Genomic DNA, 19,295 nt, shown 5'->3' with positions numbered 1-19,295 from the left:
ATTCAGTTTCTGTCCTCACCTCCGCCACTAGCTCTGAAGGTCCCCTTCCCATTTTAGCCCTGCCCTCTCACTGACAGGCTCACTGCCTGTGTGAGTGTGTGATGTTGGGCGAGTGAGCTGGAAAACTCAAATAAAATGGTCTCATTTTCCCCCCACACCCACACCCTTCATATCTTCTTTCTAGCATGCTCCATGTCATTGACTGACCCCCCCCCCCAAAGAGAAGTAGCTGAGGGCAAGGAAAAAATAATGGGGTGCCAAGTCTAGGGAAGGTGGGTTCAAGAGAAACAGAAAAGGACTGAGCCAGGAAGGTTGCTCACATCCTAGCCCTGGATAGGAAATTCTCTTTCCTCCTGTCCAAGCCTTGATCCTTCCTCTTAAAATCACCATCACCACCCCAGTCTCCTGACACTCCCAAAGGAAAAGCCAAACCCAGAAAGGGCAGAAGAAGTACCAGTGGTATTCTCCCCTCCAGCATGTCAGCCCACTCAGGTAGAGCCATTCTGACCCAAAGGAAGCATCTTTCTGCTTCCCGTAACTGGAGAGCTGCTCGCAGGTCACCTGAGGCCGAAGGGCCCTAGACATGTGTATGTGCTGGGGACGGTGATAGGGGTCTCTGAGACAAGATAAACTGAAAGTCTGATAAGTGAGGAGGTAATGTAGCTATGGCCAGAAAGGGACAAGTGGGACCTCATTATAACAGCTCTGGGACCCAGGCAGGACAGAACCTCCCATTGTGCAGAGGCGGTCACTGAGGGGCAGAGAGAAGATGACATTCCCAACAAGCCAAACTTGGAGCACAAGCAGTTCTCCTGATTCCGAGAGTCCCCATTCCCTTCACCCTCTTAACAAGGATCCTCGCACAATAGCTACCTGTGTGGGGCTAGAATGGAATCCAATTCCTTCCAGTCCCAGTTTGGCTGGCTGTCCCAGCTCCAGGCTCTTGCCCTAACAGGCCAAGAGGGTAGGAGAAAGCCGAAGTCCATGAGAACCAATGAACTAAATGTAGGGCTGTTGGTATCTGCCATGACTTTGAGAGGTGCTGCTGCCCAGCTCCAAGTGGTAGGAGTTAGGGTGTAAGAAGGGAGTAGAAAATTCAGGACCACCCCCTCCCCCCACCCGGGTACGCCCACACACAGACACACAGGAGTTTACACAGAGCCTTCACACATATCACCTCTGCAGTCTCCGAGCAGCTCTAAGAACAGCTCTCTATCCTAGAGCTGAAAGTATCCAGGCCCACGGAGTTGGCTCTTGACTCTGGGTGTTAAGTTCAACAAGGGTTGAACTTGGGTTCTCAGATTCCCAGTACAAAGTGCTAAGGCTCTGGTCAGGAACAAGTGAGTCTGGAGTCCTGCTGTAGGGTAGGAGTGGGTCAGCAGCAAGGGGATTGCCTCAGGGGCTGGAAGGAAAGGGTCTTCGGGGGTGGGAGGGCAAATGGGACCAGCCCCCAGGCTGAAGCTGTGCTTCTCTGCTGGAGGTGGACAGATAAGAGGAGGGAGGGAGTATGTGGGTGCTGGTAAAGGTACCCGTGTCTCTAACTCCCCTAGGACCCACCAGGCCAAGGTCGCCCAATAGAGCCCAGGAATGCCCAGCAATGCCAGAGTATCCAGATACCTTCCAGGCCTCAGTTTCCCCTTCTGTAGAGTGAGGGCAAGATGCTGGCCACATTGCTGAACCTCTCTGCAAGGCTGCCGGGCGATGCCCGCATCCGAAGACGCCCCCCGGAGATTGTTCCTGGGCAGCCTTCAAGTCAGAGCTGCCCCCTCCTCTTCCCGCTCCCCTTCCCCTCCCCCTCCCCTGCACGCTGCCGGCCCCCGCCCCCGCCCCGCCTCCGGTGTGCGATGGGGGGGCGGACGGCGGGCAGAGCGGAGAGGAGAGCGGAGTCGCCACCTGATCCCATCCAGGCTCGGAGAGGAGAGCGAACCGGCGCTCGGCGCTCAGGGTCCCCGGCGCCCTGCGATCCGCATTGGATTTCGGGACAAGGGTTTAGAGATAGCGGCGACCACCCCAAACCCGGGTCGGAGGCAGAGCCCGCGGCGTAAGTACTGCAGTGGCCGGCGTGGGGCAGGGGGACTGGGGTGGACCGGGCCGGGACAGGGGACGAGGGGTGGGCAGGAGAGTGTCGCGGGGGCCTGGTGCCTGGAGAGCATGGGGGCGGGGGCGCTCTACCCCCCTGGGGAACGAGAGAAGCCGGGGTGAGAGGGCGAGTCTGGCCTATCCCCTGTGGTGACCAGATCCTAGTGACCGGATCCCTGGGGTAGGTGGGGATGAAATTGAGGGAATGGGGGCTGAAGGGGCGGTAGTGATGGAGAGAGAAGGATGAAGGGAATTTGGAGGCAGGGATGACGTGGGGGTGGATGGCAAGGAGAGGGGGCTGGGGAGGACCTGGCAGCAGGCTGGGAGGAAAAAGGCAGGAAAAGAGAGAGGTGGAAAGATATTTGATCTCCTGAGCCACTAATCGGCAACCCCCTCAGCCCTCACTCAGCCCCTTCCTCTCTAGTGCCCTGGGCAGTTTCCCTGCTCACCGGGCTGTGCCGTGCTCTAGTAAGGACGGAGTCTCCGGGCCACCCGATGGTCAGGGCTGGTGGTCCAAGCCGGGACACCCTCCCCCTCTAAGAGCACCCATATTGGCCCTAGAGCTGGAGGGGAGAGAGAAAAGGGCTCATTTGGGAGTGGGTGGGTGTCCAAGCCCGTTTGCAAAGCTCTGCCTAGCTATACCATTTTTTCCTTTGGTTCCCTGGAGAAAGGAAAGCAATTTGCAAAACCAGGCAGCAGCCTGAGGTAAATTGTTCTGACTAAAATTAGCACTGATATTCTGATGAGGCTGGGCATCCTGACCTGTCTGGGACGGCTGAGGGAAACTCTCTCCATGGAGAAGACACAGGGGAGGCAGAGGAGTTTGAAGAATACAAGGGGCAGGAGCCAGGGCCCCAGGAGACCACCACCCACCCCACACCAGCCTGGAGATTACAGAGGTTAGATCCAGCCCTGGCCAGCCCCCTCCCCGGGTGCCAGTGCCCTGACTCCATCTCCAGAGGAGGCATCATGGAGAGAACTTGGCAAGGGAAGGGAGGCCGCTTCCAGTGTCCAAGCAGCACCCTCTCTGAGGACCTGGAATGTTTAGCCTGGCCGAGTGCCCACCCAGAGGAGACAAGGTTACTGCTTTCAAATACCTGAAGGTCTGTCATGGAGAAAAATGATCCATGTGGTCTAGGACAGCAACACTAGCAATCAAGTAGATGGAAGGTGGAAGGGGACAGGCTGAGCAGGGCACTCATAGTGGCAGGCTGATTCTAGCTGTCCCAGAAACAACTTTTGAACAGCTGAGGCTGCTCAGAAACGGACCAGGCTGTATCTGAAGGTAGTGAGCATCCCGACACTGGTGGTGGCCAAGCAGAAACCGGTGCCCACCTTAGAGGTGGTGTCCATGAAGTTCTTGCGCTAACGATGCCCTATTTCAAGGGGACCTTAGACGAGGGTCTGGCTGACTGGGTCCCCAGGGCTAAGACATGGAGGGGAGTGGGACGGAGGAGACCACCAAGCACCCTGTTGTCCTTCTCTGTGTGGCCTGCTTGAAGCACTTCCCAGGGAAAGTCCCCTCAGTGCTCTCTCCGGGCTTGACCTCCTTGGCTGACCCAGAGTCCTCTGAAAATAGAATAGTTTTAGCGAGTTTAGCAGTGATGTGAATAGGTTGACTTCCCACTTTGCCCCCTTGGGAAACTCCCATCTTGTCACCAAATCCTCGAGGCAAGACGAGTGGCAGAGGCCACAGGCTCTGACTTCCCTCGTAGGCTTCCTCACCCTCGCATAGCCAGCCCTTCTCTGCCCTTAACAATCCTTGAAAAGACAGCAGGGCCTTAGGCTTTCTCTGCTATGCCCTTGGCTGCCCTCTGTGGTGGACCCTTCACCCCCCTCGGCTCCAGGCAGATTAAGTCTGTCTGCAGGCTGGTGGAGGAAACCAGGTGATGCGGGCTGGAGAGAAAGGAAAGGCCTAACCATCACATCATTCCACCCGAGCAGGTTTAAATGTAATCCAGGATTAATGAGAGGAGAGGGGAAGGTAGTGGTAAAGAAGAGGAACTAGAAACCAAGCTCTAGGCCCCAGCAGGAAGTGATGGTCAAAAGTTTTTACGTTACCTCATCCCTCCTGGGACCCAGGTGTCCTAGTTCCACATACGTGCAAATGCCCATAGGGTTCCAGGCTCCCTCTCCCCTTTCCAGAGGTGTGAATGTGAGGCTGACGCTGAACCCAGACCTGGAGACTAAGGCCCCTGAGACACAGACACCACCCTAGTGGGGAGACAGACACTGCTGCTGAAGCTGTCTTTCCACCAGGACTGCCAAAGGCCAGGCTGCCCTTGAGCCAAGGCATTTGTGCAGAGACAGGTGACTGGCTGGAAAACAGGCCCTCCCTGCTTCTGCCTCTCACTCCTGCCACTCACCTGGGATGGAGGCCCATCTTCTTCTGGAGAATCTCAGCGGGGAAACAAGCAGGAGCCCCTCTGTATTCCCCACACCCCACCCCTCTCCCCTCTCCCGGCTGCCATGTCATGGCCTTGGCCAGGCACCTCTCACTGCAGAGTCAGCTGACAAAGTGGCCAAGGTTTCAGGTGTCTAGGGATGGAATCCAGATAGGGTTCTGGGATTTCAAGTCCTTCCTTTCTTTCTCTCATGGATTTATTGGTCTTGGGCCCTCAGGGCAGGAGCCCAGCTAGGAAGGCTCCGGGCTGAGAAACACGTAGAACTACCAGAGTCCAGAGCGGGGATGGAGAAATCCGTGTTCTGTGGAAGCAGCACACATTGCATCTAGAAGGATGGGCTTTGGAACCAGAAAGAACAGGTCTGAATCCTGATTCTGCCAACAACTGTGTGACCAGGGACAAGTAGCACCATGTCATAGAGCCTCAGTTTCCTTGTCTATAAAATGGGGAATAATGCCTGTGTTAGGGTGTGGTGGGGATTAAACGGCATTTAGTATGTACTAGTGTGGTACATGTAGCAAGCCTGCACTATCGATGCCTTACGCATGTCAAGAGACTCGAGAAGATATAGGTCCAGTCAGTGGTTTCTGAGGAGCTCGGTCTCTGGGGAGTCAAGACCAACTCTTGGCTGAAGCAGTCAGGCAAGGAATCCTGGAGGAGGGAAACCTTGAATTGAGACTTCTGTGCTTTAAGCCAAGCACTGGTGCTAAGGCAAGTCTACTGGGGGCGGGGAGACAGAAACAAATAACCACAAGACAAAGACGAATTAGGGCCAGGCCGAGAAGCTGAGACAGGGCTCCAGGGAGGAGTGGCTACGGCTTGAAGGGCTGGCCACACCCCAGAGCTTGTAATTCCACCCAAGACTAAGTTATCTAGAGGGTGCGGAGATAGGGTCTTGGAAACGGGAGGCAGGAATCCGATCTTCTCTGGCTTCTCTGCGCACCCCACCCTTTGGAGCTCTCCTTTGCACCAGTCTTGCTGGGGCCCACAGTCCATCTCCTCTGCCCGCCGCAAACCTGTTTGCCTCCTTCTCCTGCCAGGCCTCTCAGGAATACTGGCCCTGCTACCAGAGCCCCAGGAGCCCCCATGAGTGCTGGCGAAGGGAGTCCTGGATAGCGAGGTCCCGGCTGGTCCAGGGGTGGGTACCCCATCATGCCACCCATCCTCCAGCACCTGCAGCAGGCCTCCAAGATGATGAGCCGCAGAAAAATCCTGCTGCTGGTGCTAGGGTGCAGCACCTTAAGCCTCCTCATCCACCAGGGGGCACAGCTCAGCTGGTAAGGGGGCAGGGCCTCACTGCATGGGCGGGACCCAGGGGAGTTGCATTCTTGCCTGGTGGGCAACGGAATTGGGAACTCTCCTTCCTACTCCTTCTATCTGCCGGAAGGGTCTGTCTTCTGCTGGGCTTTGTTCCTTCCATTTTTCTAAACTTATTATTTTTTTAATGGGCTCTATGCCCAACATGAGGCTTGAACTCACGACCCCAAAGACGAGTGTCGCATGCTCCACTGACTGAGCCAGCCAGGCGCCCCTCCTTCCCTCTATTCGAGTTGTGCTTTCTATATATTCTCTTTAGATCCACACAACCTGCTTGGGCAGGCACTGGTCTTCACTGAAAGGTTGCTTGAAATCCTAGAGTTAGTGACTTAAACTGGGATTCTAATCCCGTCCAAATGCTTCCCGTGGCATCACATTCTGGGCGCCTCCCCAGAGGACTGCCAACAACTCTCATTACTTCTGCTGTGCTGGGCAAATCCCGTCACTTTTCTGAGCCTGTTCCCTCATCTATAAAATGGGGATGATGCTATGGGTGACCCAGTTAGTCACCGTGATACAGGATACGTGATGACTAGCAGTAGCCCTTACCCTGCTCCATGATTCACTGTGTGAACCCACCAAGTCCCTGCACCCTTCAGGGCCTCATTCCCATTTTCTACATGGTCTGCCCATAAGAATGGTGTGAATAGGCTCAGTTCTTGTTGGATGATTTAACAGTCTTTTGGTAGGGCATCTGTGTAGATATTATCCTGAGCCCAAATGGGCCACAGATAAGAAATCTCAGTGGTGTTCTCAGAGCTGCTTAGAGTTCTTCTCATTACATGATGCTTAGGGTAGAAAAGAAACAATAGTAACTCAAAATATGCAGGGAATTTACAGGTCACCTGTCATCCCAAACACCCTTGTTTCAGGAATAAGGAAACAAATGAAAGCTTCATGAAGGCTAGGGTTGTTGTCTGGTTTTTATACTACTAGTATATTTCTTGAACCTAGAACAGTGCCTGGCATATAGTAGATGCTCAAAAAAAAAAAAAAAAAAAACTTATTGAATGAATGAGCCTCCAGAGAATCTAACAGAATCACAAATCAAATAGATTGCCTCAAAGCCCGTGCCACTCACCTACAAGATGAGAAGCCAAAGAGTAAAAATGAGAAAAAAGCGGTGATTTTATTTAGTTGCCAGACAATGTAAATGATTTTTCTCCTTCTGGTCCTCAGTTTCTACATGTGTAGAGGAGACTTTCTCAAAGATCTCCAAGGGCCTCTGTCCTTGTACTAGTTGTTTCTGTGTAACCCAATTACCTCAAAACTTAGCACCTGAAAACATCAAACACTTATTATCTTGGGGCATCTGGGTGGCTCAGTCAGTTAAGCGTTGGACTCTTGATTTCAGCTCAGGTCATGATCTCACGGGTTCATGGGTTCAAGCCCTGCATCAGGCTCTGTGCTCAAAGTGCAGAGCCTGCTTGGGATTCTCTCTTTCTACCTCTCTCTGCCTCTCCCCCACTCGTGTTCTCTCTCTCAGTCTCTCTCAAAATAAATGAATAAAACTTTAAAAATAATTTTTAAAAACACTTATTATCTTGCTTCTGTGGGCCAGGAATCCAGGTGTGGATTACCTGGGTTCCTCTGGCTCAAGGTCACATGGCATTGCAATCAAGCTGGCTGCTAGGGATGCAGTCTCATCTGAAGGTCTGATTGGAAATGTTCCCCTTCCAAGCTCGTTCATGTGGTTGCTGGCAATATTCAGTTCTTCAAGCAGGCTGAAAGGATGAGGCCCGGTTCCTCAGGGACTGTTGTCGCCTGGTGCCTCCCCATACAGCTGCTTACAGTATGGCAGTTTGCTTCTCCTTGCGTGAGTCATCCCAGAGAGAGGCAGAGAGACCAAGATAGAAGCCATTGTCTTTTTATAATGTAATCTCAGGAGTGGCATCCCATCATTTCTGCCCTATTCTATTCCGGAGCAGCATCAAGTCCTGCTCATACTCATGGGGAGGGAAATACACAAGGGCGTGAATACCCAGAGGCCAGCAGGGATCACTGGGGTGACGTCATACTAAAGGCCGCCTGGCATATCCCTCTACTGGTTCATGGGTATGGTCCGGGTTGGACCATTCTGTGGCCCATCTCACCATCCTTGGGGAGGGGCAGGGGTCGAGAAGCATCCCTCTCACACCCTCCACCCCCCCCCCGCCCCCGCACACCTCCCGAACTCTGCAGGTACCCCAAGCTGTTTCCTCTGAGCTGCCCGCCTCTGCGGGACTCACCGCCCCGCCCCAAGCACATGACTGTGGCCTTCCTGAAGACGCACAAGACTGCGGGCACGACTGTCCAGAACATCCTGTTCCGATTCGCCGAGCGCCACAACCTGACGGTGGCCCTGCCGCACCCGAGCTGCGAGCACCAGTTCTGCTACCCGCGCAACTTCTCGGCACACTTCGTGCACCCAGCCACGCGGCCACCGCACGTGCTAGCCAGCCACCTGCGCTTCGACCGCGCGGAGCTCGAGCGCCTCATGCCGCCCGGCACCGTGTACGTCACCATCCTGCGCGAGCCGGCCGCCATGTTCGAGTCGCTCTTCAGCTACTACAACCAGTACTGCCCGGCCTTCCGGCGCGTGCCCAACGCGTCGCTCGAGGCCTTCCTGCGCGCGCCCGAGGCCTACTACCGCGCGGGCGAGCACTTCGCCATGTTCGCGCACAACACGCTGGCCTACGACCTGGGCGGCGACAACGAGCGCAGCCCGCGCGATGACGCCGCCTACCTGGCCGGCCTCATCCGCCAGGTGGAGGAGGTCTTCTCGCTCGTCATGATCGCCGAGTACTTCGACGAGTCGCTGGTCCTGCTGCGGCGCCTGCTGGCCTGGGACCTGGACGACGTGCTCTACGCCAAGCTCAACGCGCGCGCCGCCAGCTCGCGCCTCGCCGCCATCCCCGCGGCGCTCGCGCGGGCCGCGCGCACCTGGAACGCGCTCGACGCGGGCCTCTACGACCACTTCAACGCCACGTTCTGGCGCCGCGTGGCCAGCGCCGGCCGCGCGTGCGTGGAGCGCGAGGCGCGCGAGCTGCGCGAGGCCCGCGAACGCCTGCTGCGGCGCTGCTTCGGCGCGGAGCCCGTGCTGCGGCCCGCCGCGCAGATCCGCACCAAGCAGCTGCAGCCGTGGCAGCCCAGCCGCAAGGTGGACATCATGGGCTACGACCTGCCCAGCGGCGGCGCCGGTCCAGCCACCGAGACCTGCCTCAAGCTGGCCATGCCCGAGGTGCAGTACTCGAGCTACCTGCTGCGCAAGCAAAAGCGCCGGGGCGGCGTGCGGGCCCGGCCGGAACCGGTCCTGGACAATCCCCCGCCGCGGCCCATCCGGGCGCTGCCCCGCGGCCTCCAGGGCCACTGAGCTCTCAAGAGTCTGGATCCTACCCTGCCCGTCTGGAGTCCTGCCTGGGACTGCCCCCGGGCCCTCCGCCTCATCGGGGCCTCTTCTGCTCAGTACAGGGGCCTTGTCTCCCAACCTGAGCCTGCCTCCCTAGGGTGGGTTGAACCCCATCTTTGTGGTGGGTGCTGATAGGCCCGATCGAGCCCCGGGCCACCCTCTTCTCTTTCCTAACTGGTTGGTAACTTTGACAAGAGGTCTGAGGCCTGACCAGAACAGCCCACCCTGCCGCCTTCTGTGGGTTGAGCCCCACCTGTCTTTTTTTCAAGTGGGTGAGCCCAGGCCTCAGAGGGAGGCTGAGCCCTGGGAAAGGCTGCTTTGTCGGCTTCCCGGGCTGCTCTTCCTCTCAGGGGTCAGAGACCCCCCCCCCCCCCCCCACACACACCATCTGTCTTCCAGGTTCCACCCTCCCCAAAGACCTAAGCTGCTCCCAGACTCCCAGAACCAAGAGTTCTTGGGTTGGGTTTTTTGTTTGGTTGGGTTTTCTTTTTCTTTTTTTCTTTCCTTCCTTCTTTCTTTCTTTCTTTATTTTTTTTTTAATAAAATACTTTCAAAAGGTACAGGTTGGTTGTCAGTCATTGAAAGCCAGATTTCCCACGTTTGAGGATGAGGCAGATGCCCAAGAATAGCAGCTGTGATTGTCCCCACGAGGAAGGGGCCCAGGCTCAATCAAGCTCCTCCACCGCCCTTCCCAGAGGCTTACAATTCTCAACAACCTCTTGACTGGGCTCACTGGTGCAGACTGGCCACCTCACCTCATTTTTCCTTTGAGAAAACCCAAATCATTCCTTTCCATTCAATTCAGCCCCACGTACTGAACGTCGTCTCTAATTTGGGGACATAGGTGGGCAAGGCAGATAGGGTTCATGGGCCTCATAGGGCTCATGGGGAGACATTGGAACTGGAGTGGGACACGTAAGCTGAAGGAGGGACTGGAGCTGGGTAGAGGGGAACACTTCAGGCTGAGCGGGGGCTAGATGGAGGATCATACTAGTAAGGAGGTACTCAACTCCCCCTTCTGAGTCACCAACTTCTCTACGGGTCCTCCCCACAAGGAGAAGACACCCTGTCTCAGATAAAGTCCATTCCCCGCCCCTGGTGTTCTTCAGCACAGCAAGACATCCAGCACTTCAATGTTTATTTATTTTTGAGGGGAGAGGGGGGATGGAGGACCCGAAGCAGGCTCTGTGCTGACAGCAGTGAGACTGATGCGGGGCTCGAACTCACAAACGGTGAGATCGTGACCTGAGCTGAAGCTGGATGCTCAACTGACTGAGCCACCCAGATGCCCCATCTAGCACTTTAAAATGAAACTCCAGGAGCACCTGGGTGGTTCAGTTGGTTAAGGTCCAACTCCTGATTTAGGATCAGGTCGTGATCTCACAGTTCGTAAGATTGAGGCCTACGTGGGCTTGCTCTGACAGCGCAGAGCCTACCTGGGACTCTCTCTCAGGAGAAAGAGAGGGAGAGAGAGAATAAACAGGCGAGGGACGGAGAGAGAGGGAGACACAGAATCCGAAGCAGGCTCCAGGTTCTGTGCTGTCAGCACAGAGTCCGACATGGGGCTCGAACTCACAAACTGTGAGATCGTGACCTGAGCGGAAGTTGGATGCTTACTTAGCTGAGCCACCCAGGCACCCCTAAACTCAAGAACATTTTTTAAATAAAATGGAACTCAAGACTAGCAGAGAATCAACTTTTTCTGTTACTTTCTTTAGAGCTATGTTGACCTATCTGGACAAGTAATAAAAATAATAACTAACACGGTGTGCTGTGTGCCCGCCACTAAAGTTTACAGACTTTAACATACACTAACTTATGAGATGGGTACCGTCTATGGGTGATGGAACTGAGGCTTAGAGAGGTTAAGTAACACTCGGGGTCATACAGCTAAGCCTTGGACGGTGTAGCTTCAGAATCTATGCTCCCTAAGTGTTATCACACTGCCATTTGAAAAAAGAAGTTCCTGTACCCTAGCCTAGGCTGACTTCCAGGACCTTCCCCCAAAAGAATGTAAGGTGAAGGAACCAAGACATTGCTATCAGTTCCTCTTTATTTTATTTTTCACAGAGACCATTGTTGACCTGTTTGGATAATAGAGATTGCAATGGTTAGTTGACAGTTTGGATGACAGTCTCCGGGCTGGAAAAGTGGCTGCTTTTATCACACCCCACTTTTTACCAGTAGAGTTCTGGAGAAGGCAAAACAATACAGACACGCAAAGCCATAATTAGGTTTCGGGCGTTAAGCAGCAGTAAAGAATTGTACTCAACTCAAAGTCATTATCCAAAGAAAAGCATGGACTGACCCCCAGGCCAAGAAGGTGTCTGTCTGCTACTGTCCACCTCCGGCCCTAGCCTCTGATCATGCCTTTCCCAAGAACATCCTTCACCTTGTCTTGTGCCCTCCTGGAAAATTCAGACTTGCCTGTAAGATCTGTCTTGATAGACCTCTCCTGCCTTCCCAGACCGTCAGGCTGGTGGGCCTTTTTTTTTTTTTTTTTTTTTTTTTTTCCTAATCAACGTTGCCCCGCTTCAACAGAGAACACAATTCAGGATTCAAGAACTAACTGGAAGCATCTGGAATCATCAGGTCCTGGGAGAGGGTTTCTCTGTAGAAGCAAAGGCAGACCCTAAGTAGGCACCAAATCAAATATTAGCCTTCAGTGACTAAGCAGGGGTGGGGTGGGGTGGGGAGGGGCCCTCTGGGACTCCTTGGTCCAAACATCTCCAGCTTCAGCTACAGGGAACAGCCCCTGGGTCCCAATGCCTTGCAAAGAGGCTTCTTCCATCAACACGCATGTGGTACTACCCACTCTGTGTCCACTCTACACGTTTCCAGGGCTGGGCAGTGGGCGAAATGTGGTCGCTGCCTCAAGGAGCTCACAATAAGGTCTGGGACAGGTGTGGAAGCAGCTACCCGCAGAGAACCACACACGTGCACTGGGTGTAAGAAAGCTGGGGCCTTTGTGAGCCAGGGAGTGCTGGGCTCCCCGGTGAGAAAGGCACACCAGCACCAACTTACGAAAGGCCCTGAATGTCCTGCTTAGAAGTTTGGATTGTCCCATGTGGGACTCTGGAGTGAATGGAATGGCTGAGATGAGCTTCAAGGGAGGCCGGACTGTCCCCAGAGCAGAGGGGTCATGATCTCTCGCCATCTGCAGTCCCTTCCTAGCTGGCACAGCAGCACACAGGTGGGGACCTCTGTTGTAGATGGAGAGGAGTCACTGAAACAGGCAGGAGAAACTGGGTCTCCAGTTGCAAATGCTACTGAGAAGAGGGACATGGCTAAGAACAGGGACACCAACTAACTTTCCTGAGCACTTACAATGGGCTGGGTGCTCTTCTCTGTGCCTATGTGTTTTTCACTCATTTGATCCTTCCACCAACCCTGGGAAAGAGGTGTTATTCTTATCCCCCTTTCACAGAGGGGAAACCGAGGTACAAAAAGGTGTGGTGTCCAGGCTCACTGGACCAGGAGAGGCTGAACCAGGACAGAACCCAGAGGGCTTGAACTCCCAAGCACCACCCTGTCACTGGAATCCATTGTCCCACCCCATCAAACACACACTCAGGAGTCCCAGCTGGCTCTATTCAAGAGCCTCCTTGTAGAAGCCTCCTGAGAGCAGGCTTGAGTGGGAGACAGACGTAGAGGGCCCAAGCGCTTTGGGTGCCTGAGGTGAAGGTGGCAACCTGCCAACATGATTGGGCAGCTTCTCAGGCTGTGCCAGAGAAGCAGAGGGGGACTACAGGGCTGTGCACCTGAGGAGAGGGGCAGCCCCCAGGGGGCACCCAGATGAGAGGAAGGATGGGAGAAGGAGAGGCCTTGTGGGGGAGGGAGGTGAGCATGACATTTCCATTCTCAATCTCAGAGACCTGACATTTGCTCCTCCGACCCAGAACGGCTACAGGAATCTGAGGGCCCAGGCTGGCCATTCCTCTCCTCTCCAAAAGATCCCCCTGCACCTTCAGGTGGGCAAAGGACAGGATGAGACCAGCCTCCTCCATCCCCACTCTCCACTGCCATACAAATCTCATAGGATTTTCCCAACACTCAAGCAACAGGGGAGCAGGAGTCCGAGCCTAATACCCCATTACAAATGGAAAGACTCAGTCGTTTGAGCATCCAACTCTTGATTTTGGCTCAGGTCATGATTTCAGGTCATGGGACTGAGCCCTGCATCAGTCACCACACTGAGTGTGGATCTGCTTAAGATTTTCTCTCTCCCTCCCTCTGCCCCTCTCCACTGCTTGCTCTCTCTCTCTCTCTCTCTCTCTCTCTCTCTCTCTCTCTCTCTCAAATTAAAAAAAAAGGGAAGACTGAGTCCCAGAGTGGACATGTGGCTTCCAGAGGTGGCCTAGAGCCAGGGCAGAGATAGAGTGGGGACCATCCCATGAGCTGGAGCCACAAGAGGCAGGATCCTGGGTCTTCCATCCCAAGTTTGAGTCCAGCCTAGAACTCCCCTCCTCAGTGTTCCCCAGATTCATCAAATGCATTATGTTCAAAACCAGACATCTCACCTTCTGCTCAAACCAGCATCTCCAGTGCTCTCAGTTTCAGGGACTGGCGGTCCATTCAAGCACATGCTCAAGTCTCAGTCCTTGGGGTCTCCTTAGCGTCTTCCTCCCACTTTCCCCCATACCACCTGTCACCACATCCTACAGATTCTGACTCCTGTATAGCTAGCATCTACCCACATCTCCTTCCCCACAACACCTGCCTTGGTCCAAGCCATCAGTTTCTCTATGGTTATGTCAATGGCCTCCTAAGTGACCTACTTGCCTCAGGCTTCTCACAGCAAACACAGTCTCCTCTCTGTATCCAGAGTGATCCTTCTTAAAGCAACCTGATCTTATCACTCCCCCATCTGAAACACTGCCTTCCTTACCAGCCCACAGGGCCCAGCCTAGTCTGATCCCCCTACCCAAAAACCTTTCAGCTATATCTCCCATTGCTCCTCTACCCCCATCATGTTCCAGCCACATCGGATTATACACCATTCTCTGAATGCAATGGTATGCCAAGTCTGACTCTTACTGGCTCTTGAAAGCTGAATTTTGTCAGCCAGTTTTTGAACACAATAAAATTACATTAAAGACTAAAATTAAATTATTAGGGGTGCCTGGCTGGCTCAGTCAGTAGAGCCTATGACTATTGACCTTGGGGTTGTGGGTTGTGAGCTCGAGCCCCACATTGGGCATAGAGATTACTTTAAAAAAGTAATCTGCTGAGATCAACAGGGCTCGATCTTACAATGGTGAGGTCATGACCTGAGCCTAAATCAAGAGTAGGGCACTTAACCAAATGAGCCACCCAGGTGTCCCCCCAAAATAAAATATTTAAATTAAATTATTAAATTCTACAGACTTATCATCAAATTGGGTTTGTTTTTTTTTTTTCAACGTTTTTATTTATTTTTGGGACAGAGAGAGACAGAGCATGAACGGGGGAGGGGCAGAGAGAGAGGGAGACACAGAATCGGAAACAGGCTCCAGGCTCCGAGCCAACAGCCCAGAGCCTGACGCGGGGCTCAAACTCACGGACCGCGAGATGGTGACCTGGCTGAAGTCGGATGCTTAACCGACTGCGCCACCCAGGCGCCCCTAAATTGGGTTTTTAAAGAGCAAAATTAATAAATACTGACAACCCACTACCTTCTAGTTAGTTTGCTGTATTTTACTATTGCTTATGTTTTTAAGGTTATCTATGTCTAGCTTATCTGCCTGGTGGTAGAATGATGTGTTACTTACTGCACATTTCTTCCAAATGTTATACTGGCAGTATAAAATCAGCCATGGTAGGAATAATTACACTACAAGTCAACAAACACTACAAATCAAGTTGATTTATTGTTTTGTTGGTCACCTAGACCAGAGTTCAGGAAACTACAAGCTGAATCTGGCCCATCACCTATTTTTGTAAATAAAGTTTTATTGAAACACAACTACACTCATTCATGTACCTATTATTCTGTGGTTGTTTTGTACAACAATAGCAGAGCTGTGTAGTGGCTATAGCGCCTCTCTGACCCCCAAAGTCTAAGATGTTTACTATTTTGTCTTCCGTGGAAAAAGTTTGTTTCTCATTAACAACAACAAAAATATCAACCAGTATTCACATCAGAACTGAACATGGAGAGATGGTGTTAAACATTTACCACCACACCACTGCCTAAAATCTGATGGGCCTATTCCTACCTCCATTCTTTGCACATGATCTCCCCTTTGACCACAATGCTTTTTCTCTTTTGATCCACCTGGAGAGTTCCTACCCATTCTTTTAACATGTCCCTTTTCCCACGCTCCTGTATCAGTTAGCAATGTGCTGTGTAACAAACCACTCCAAAACATAAAGGTTTTAAAAGACTTATTATTCATTAGATTATTGTTCATCTGGGTGGTACTGGTGATCTGGGCTGGGCTTGATTGACCTCAACTGTGCTCACTCACAGTCCATGGCCAGCTGGCATGGTTGCTGAGATCTGTAGAATGGCCTCAACCAAGATGATTCAGCTGTGCTCTATATGGTCTCTCTTATCTTTAGCAGATGAGCCTGGACATGTTCTCATTGTCCAAGTGTGGGTTCAAGAAAGCAAGAGAAAAACAAAACTGTCCTGAGGCTTGTAAGAGACACTCTATCACTTCTGCCATATTTGATTGGCCAAAGTAAGTCACAAGACCAGTCCAGATTTAAGGGGTGGGGAAATACATGGTGTAGAGTCCCATTTCAAGGGGCCTTATGGATAGAAGGAGGGGGCGATTTTTACATTCAATCTATCACACTACCTTCCCCTCTTTCCTCAAGCAAAGGAGCTGTTCCTGATTCTGTGTTCATGCAGCACTGCTAAGAAGCAAACCAAAACAAAACCTGTCCAAAGTGCTTTGTTAAAATAAGATATCTACAGAGACATTGATTTACTTACCTTTGTTTACAAAGGGACAAGAGACGTGGACTGAACTTAAAGTTTCTTCTAACAAAGAAAATGGCAGTTTGTGTATCTTTTTTTAAAAATGCTTATTTATTTATTTGTTTTGAGAAACAAAGCAAGCAAGCAGGGGAGGTGCAGAGAGAGGGAGGGAGAGAGAGAGAATCCCAAGCAGGTTCCACGCTGTCAGTGCAGAGCCCGATGCAGGACTCGAACCCACCAATGGCAAGATCATGACCTGAGCCAAAACCAAGAGTCAGACGCTTAGCCGACTGAGCCACCCAGGTGCCCCAGTTTGTGTTTCTTTTAAAATGACTTTTTCAAAATTACTTTTAAAAGGGATACTTTCTATCAGCCAGGATTTTATCAGAGAAACAGAATTACTGGGAGTGATTATATACAATGAAGATGTCTTAGAAGGATGAGACCCTACATACTTGTGAGAGCTGATTATATAAGACTGGTGTCTTTTTATCTGGAACTGGAGCCAAAAGATGGTAGGCAGGCAGTTGAGATGAATGTAAGGTGGGGGCAGTAAGAACAAACTGGCACTTGTGAGGCTGAGCTAGACCCACAGGATAGACCAGAACCCACATCAGTTCCTCTCTGCGTGTAAGCTTCCAACTTTGATGATTCAGGTGACCTACAGGAGAAGATGGCACTCTGTCAGGAAGCCATAGTTGCACCAGAAGTGACAGAAGATGGGGCACCTGGGTGGCTCGGTCAGTTAAGCATCCAACTTTAGCTCCGGCCATGATCTCGTGGTTCATGAGTTCGAACCCCGCATAGGGCTCTGTGCTGACAGCTCAGAGCCTGGAGCCTGCTTCAGATTCTGTGTCTCCCTCTCTCTCTCTGTCCCTCCCCTACTCATGCTCTGTCTCTCTCTCTCTCTCTCTCAAAAAGAAACATGAATTTTTTTTTTAAGTGACAGAAGTTGAAGGAGGATCTGGCATAAGCCAGAGGAGCTGTAGACCATGCTGCCCCACGTCAACAAGGTGACCCCCTAAATGATAAGGGTCATTGCGGATGAGTTGCAAATTATGTCTGGTGCCCCCACACCAACCTTCCTAGTGGAAAAAGGATACAGCTCCTGTTTCACTTCCACTTTCCAAATCTTGCATCAAATGTCACTTGACATTTGATGGCCCCACTTAGTGGGCCACACTAAGTCAGGACTATGCAGGGAAGAGAAGTCTGGGAAACATAGTTCCAGATTCACTACAATGGCACTGTACAAATTCACTGTAGTTTCAGATGTTAATTCAAATATTATTACCCATGGAGACCAATTAGCACTGGAGGCCTTTAGAGGTTAAAGGCCACATTCCTAAGGCCCTCAGATTTGTGCTGTAGTTATTTCCCCCATCCCAGAATTTGTTGTGATATTAATGCTCAGTAGCTGGCAGAATCTTTCAATGGTTTCCTGCTGCTCTAGTGTGAGCTATTATAGTAAAAAAAAAAAAAAAAAAAGTGGGGGCGGGGCAAAAGGAAACCCCTGGAATTGTTTTCCCAGCCCTGAGAAGTTATAAACCAAAAACAGTACCAAAGCTGGAGAAAGTGCAGAGATCAGGGCCACTATTAGTGACTTGAGACAGACAAGTCACTTACCTATTTGACAGGAGAAAAGCAAACTTAATGATGTGGCAATGTTAATCACAGCTGCAATTCTACATTTGACAGCTTTAAAAAAATTTTTAATGTTTATTTAATTTTGAGAGAGAGAGAGAGAGAGACAGAGCACAAGCGGGGAAGGGGCAGAGAGAGAGGGAGGCACAGAGTCTGAAGCGGACTCTAGGCTCCGAGCTGTCAGCACAGAGCCCAACGCGGGGCTCAAATCCGCGAACCGCGAGATCACGACCTGAGCCAAAGTCGGACGCTCAACCGACTAAGCCACCCAGGCGCCCCTACATTTGATATTTTTATTGCAGAAAATCAATATAAACGCCAACAACTGGTATATGAAAGCAAATATATAAGAAAGGAAATGCTTTCTTTTAGATTCCCGTGAGTATGGAAAATGAGTTTGCGTGTCCATAGCAGGGCTAACAGTATCTGCCACATCAGTGTCTGTTATAACAGTATCTTACTGTCTTGACCCTGGTGGCTTAGGCCATCCTCCCACAAACCGCAAGGTCCAGAGGGACTCTGACGGTCTTGAGAACACCATGCTGATAAACTCAGTTGACACCGTATGTTAACTGGATGCTGAGAGTAGGAAAGAGTAAGGTACACCTTGTGTGTCTTAGACATATGTGTGCCCGAGATAAACCCTGTGGAAGTTCGAGGACCTGGCACATCAGGAAAGTTCCTAAGGGTCCAGAGGTCTGGAACATGTTGCCTATGTCTTTAAGAGAGACCCCAGTGGCTGCCCTTTCCCCTATGCATCATGAAGAAAGAGGAGCAAGGAGCAATGCATGATGTGCGCCTTCTGGGTTTTGGAGCCCGCACGTATCATATTTGGGCATGCTGCTCTGACTCATTTAGTAGGTAACCTGCACATCCGACAATGTTTGGTTTGGATCGAAGAAAGGCTCTTCAAAAGTCCGGGCTGTGATGCAAGCTGCCCAGCTTAGGTGTCGGCCATAGATGCCACGCGGAGACCCACGCGAAGCCCCAAATGGGAGCATCGCAGCTAAGACCTTTGGAATGTTGGCCATGCTATCCTCCACTAATGACTATTCTACATTCTAAAAGGCAGCTTCTGGCTTGCTACTGGGACTCGGTAAAGACTGAATGCCTGATCTGGAACCCAAATGTTCTGCGGGTGTCATCTGGCCCACAGACTCATGAAACTGGATTTTCACAGTTGCATCCCACTAGAAGTTGAAGCGGTGTATATGATCCTGGGCCCGAGCAGATCCAGAAGGCACAAATGAACCACATGAGCAGGTGGTTCAGACTCCCATGGCACCTCCTTCTACTGTTTCCCTTCCTTTCCCTTGGTTTATACTCAAAGGCTTCAAGGGGATGAAGGAAAAGTACAAGCCTGCTTTACAGAAGGCTCTGCACAGTAGGCTAGTGACAGCCGGAAGTGGTCAGCTGTTTCACCACAACCCCATTCACGGGCGGCCCTGAAAAGTGGTGGGCAGAATGTCTGCCTCCCAGTGGGCAGAACGTTGGGCAATGCAGATGCTATCCACTTTGTGTGGGAAGGAAAGAGGGCCCGAGGTGCAGACTTATA

The 19,295-nt window shown here is 52.0% G+C and overlaps 1 protein-coding gene across 1 annotated transcript; it reads left to right on the top strand.

The window, feature by feature from the left end:
- Nucleotides 1-5,631: 5,631 nt before the first annotated feature.
- GAL3ST3 (galactose-3-O-sulfotransferase 3) lies at nucleotides 5,632-10,008 on the top strand. The gene is made up of 2 exons (XM_006937543.5): nucleotides 5,632-5,761; nucleotides 7,983-10,008. Exons 1-2 carry the CDS (start codon nucleotides 5,637-5,639, stop codon nucleotides 9,151-9,153), a joined length of 1,296 nt encoding a protein of 431 aa, XP_006937605.1. The 5' UTR covers nucleotides 5,632-5,636; the 3' UTR covers nucleotides 9,154-10,008.
- The last annotated feature ends 9,287 nt before the right edge of the window (nucleotides 10,009-19,295 follow it).

Source organism: Felis catus, chromosome D1 (genome assembly GCF_018350175.1).
Source record: "Felis catus isolate Fca126 chromosome D1, F.catus_Fca126_mat1.0, whole genome shotgun sequence".
NCBI classification, from domain to species: Eukaryota; Metazoa; Chordata; class Mammalia; order Carnivora; family Felidae; genus Felis; species Felis catus.
The sequence above is the reverse complement of the archived record's forward strand: the minus strand, read 5'-3'. Positions and strand labels throughout refer to the sequence as shown.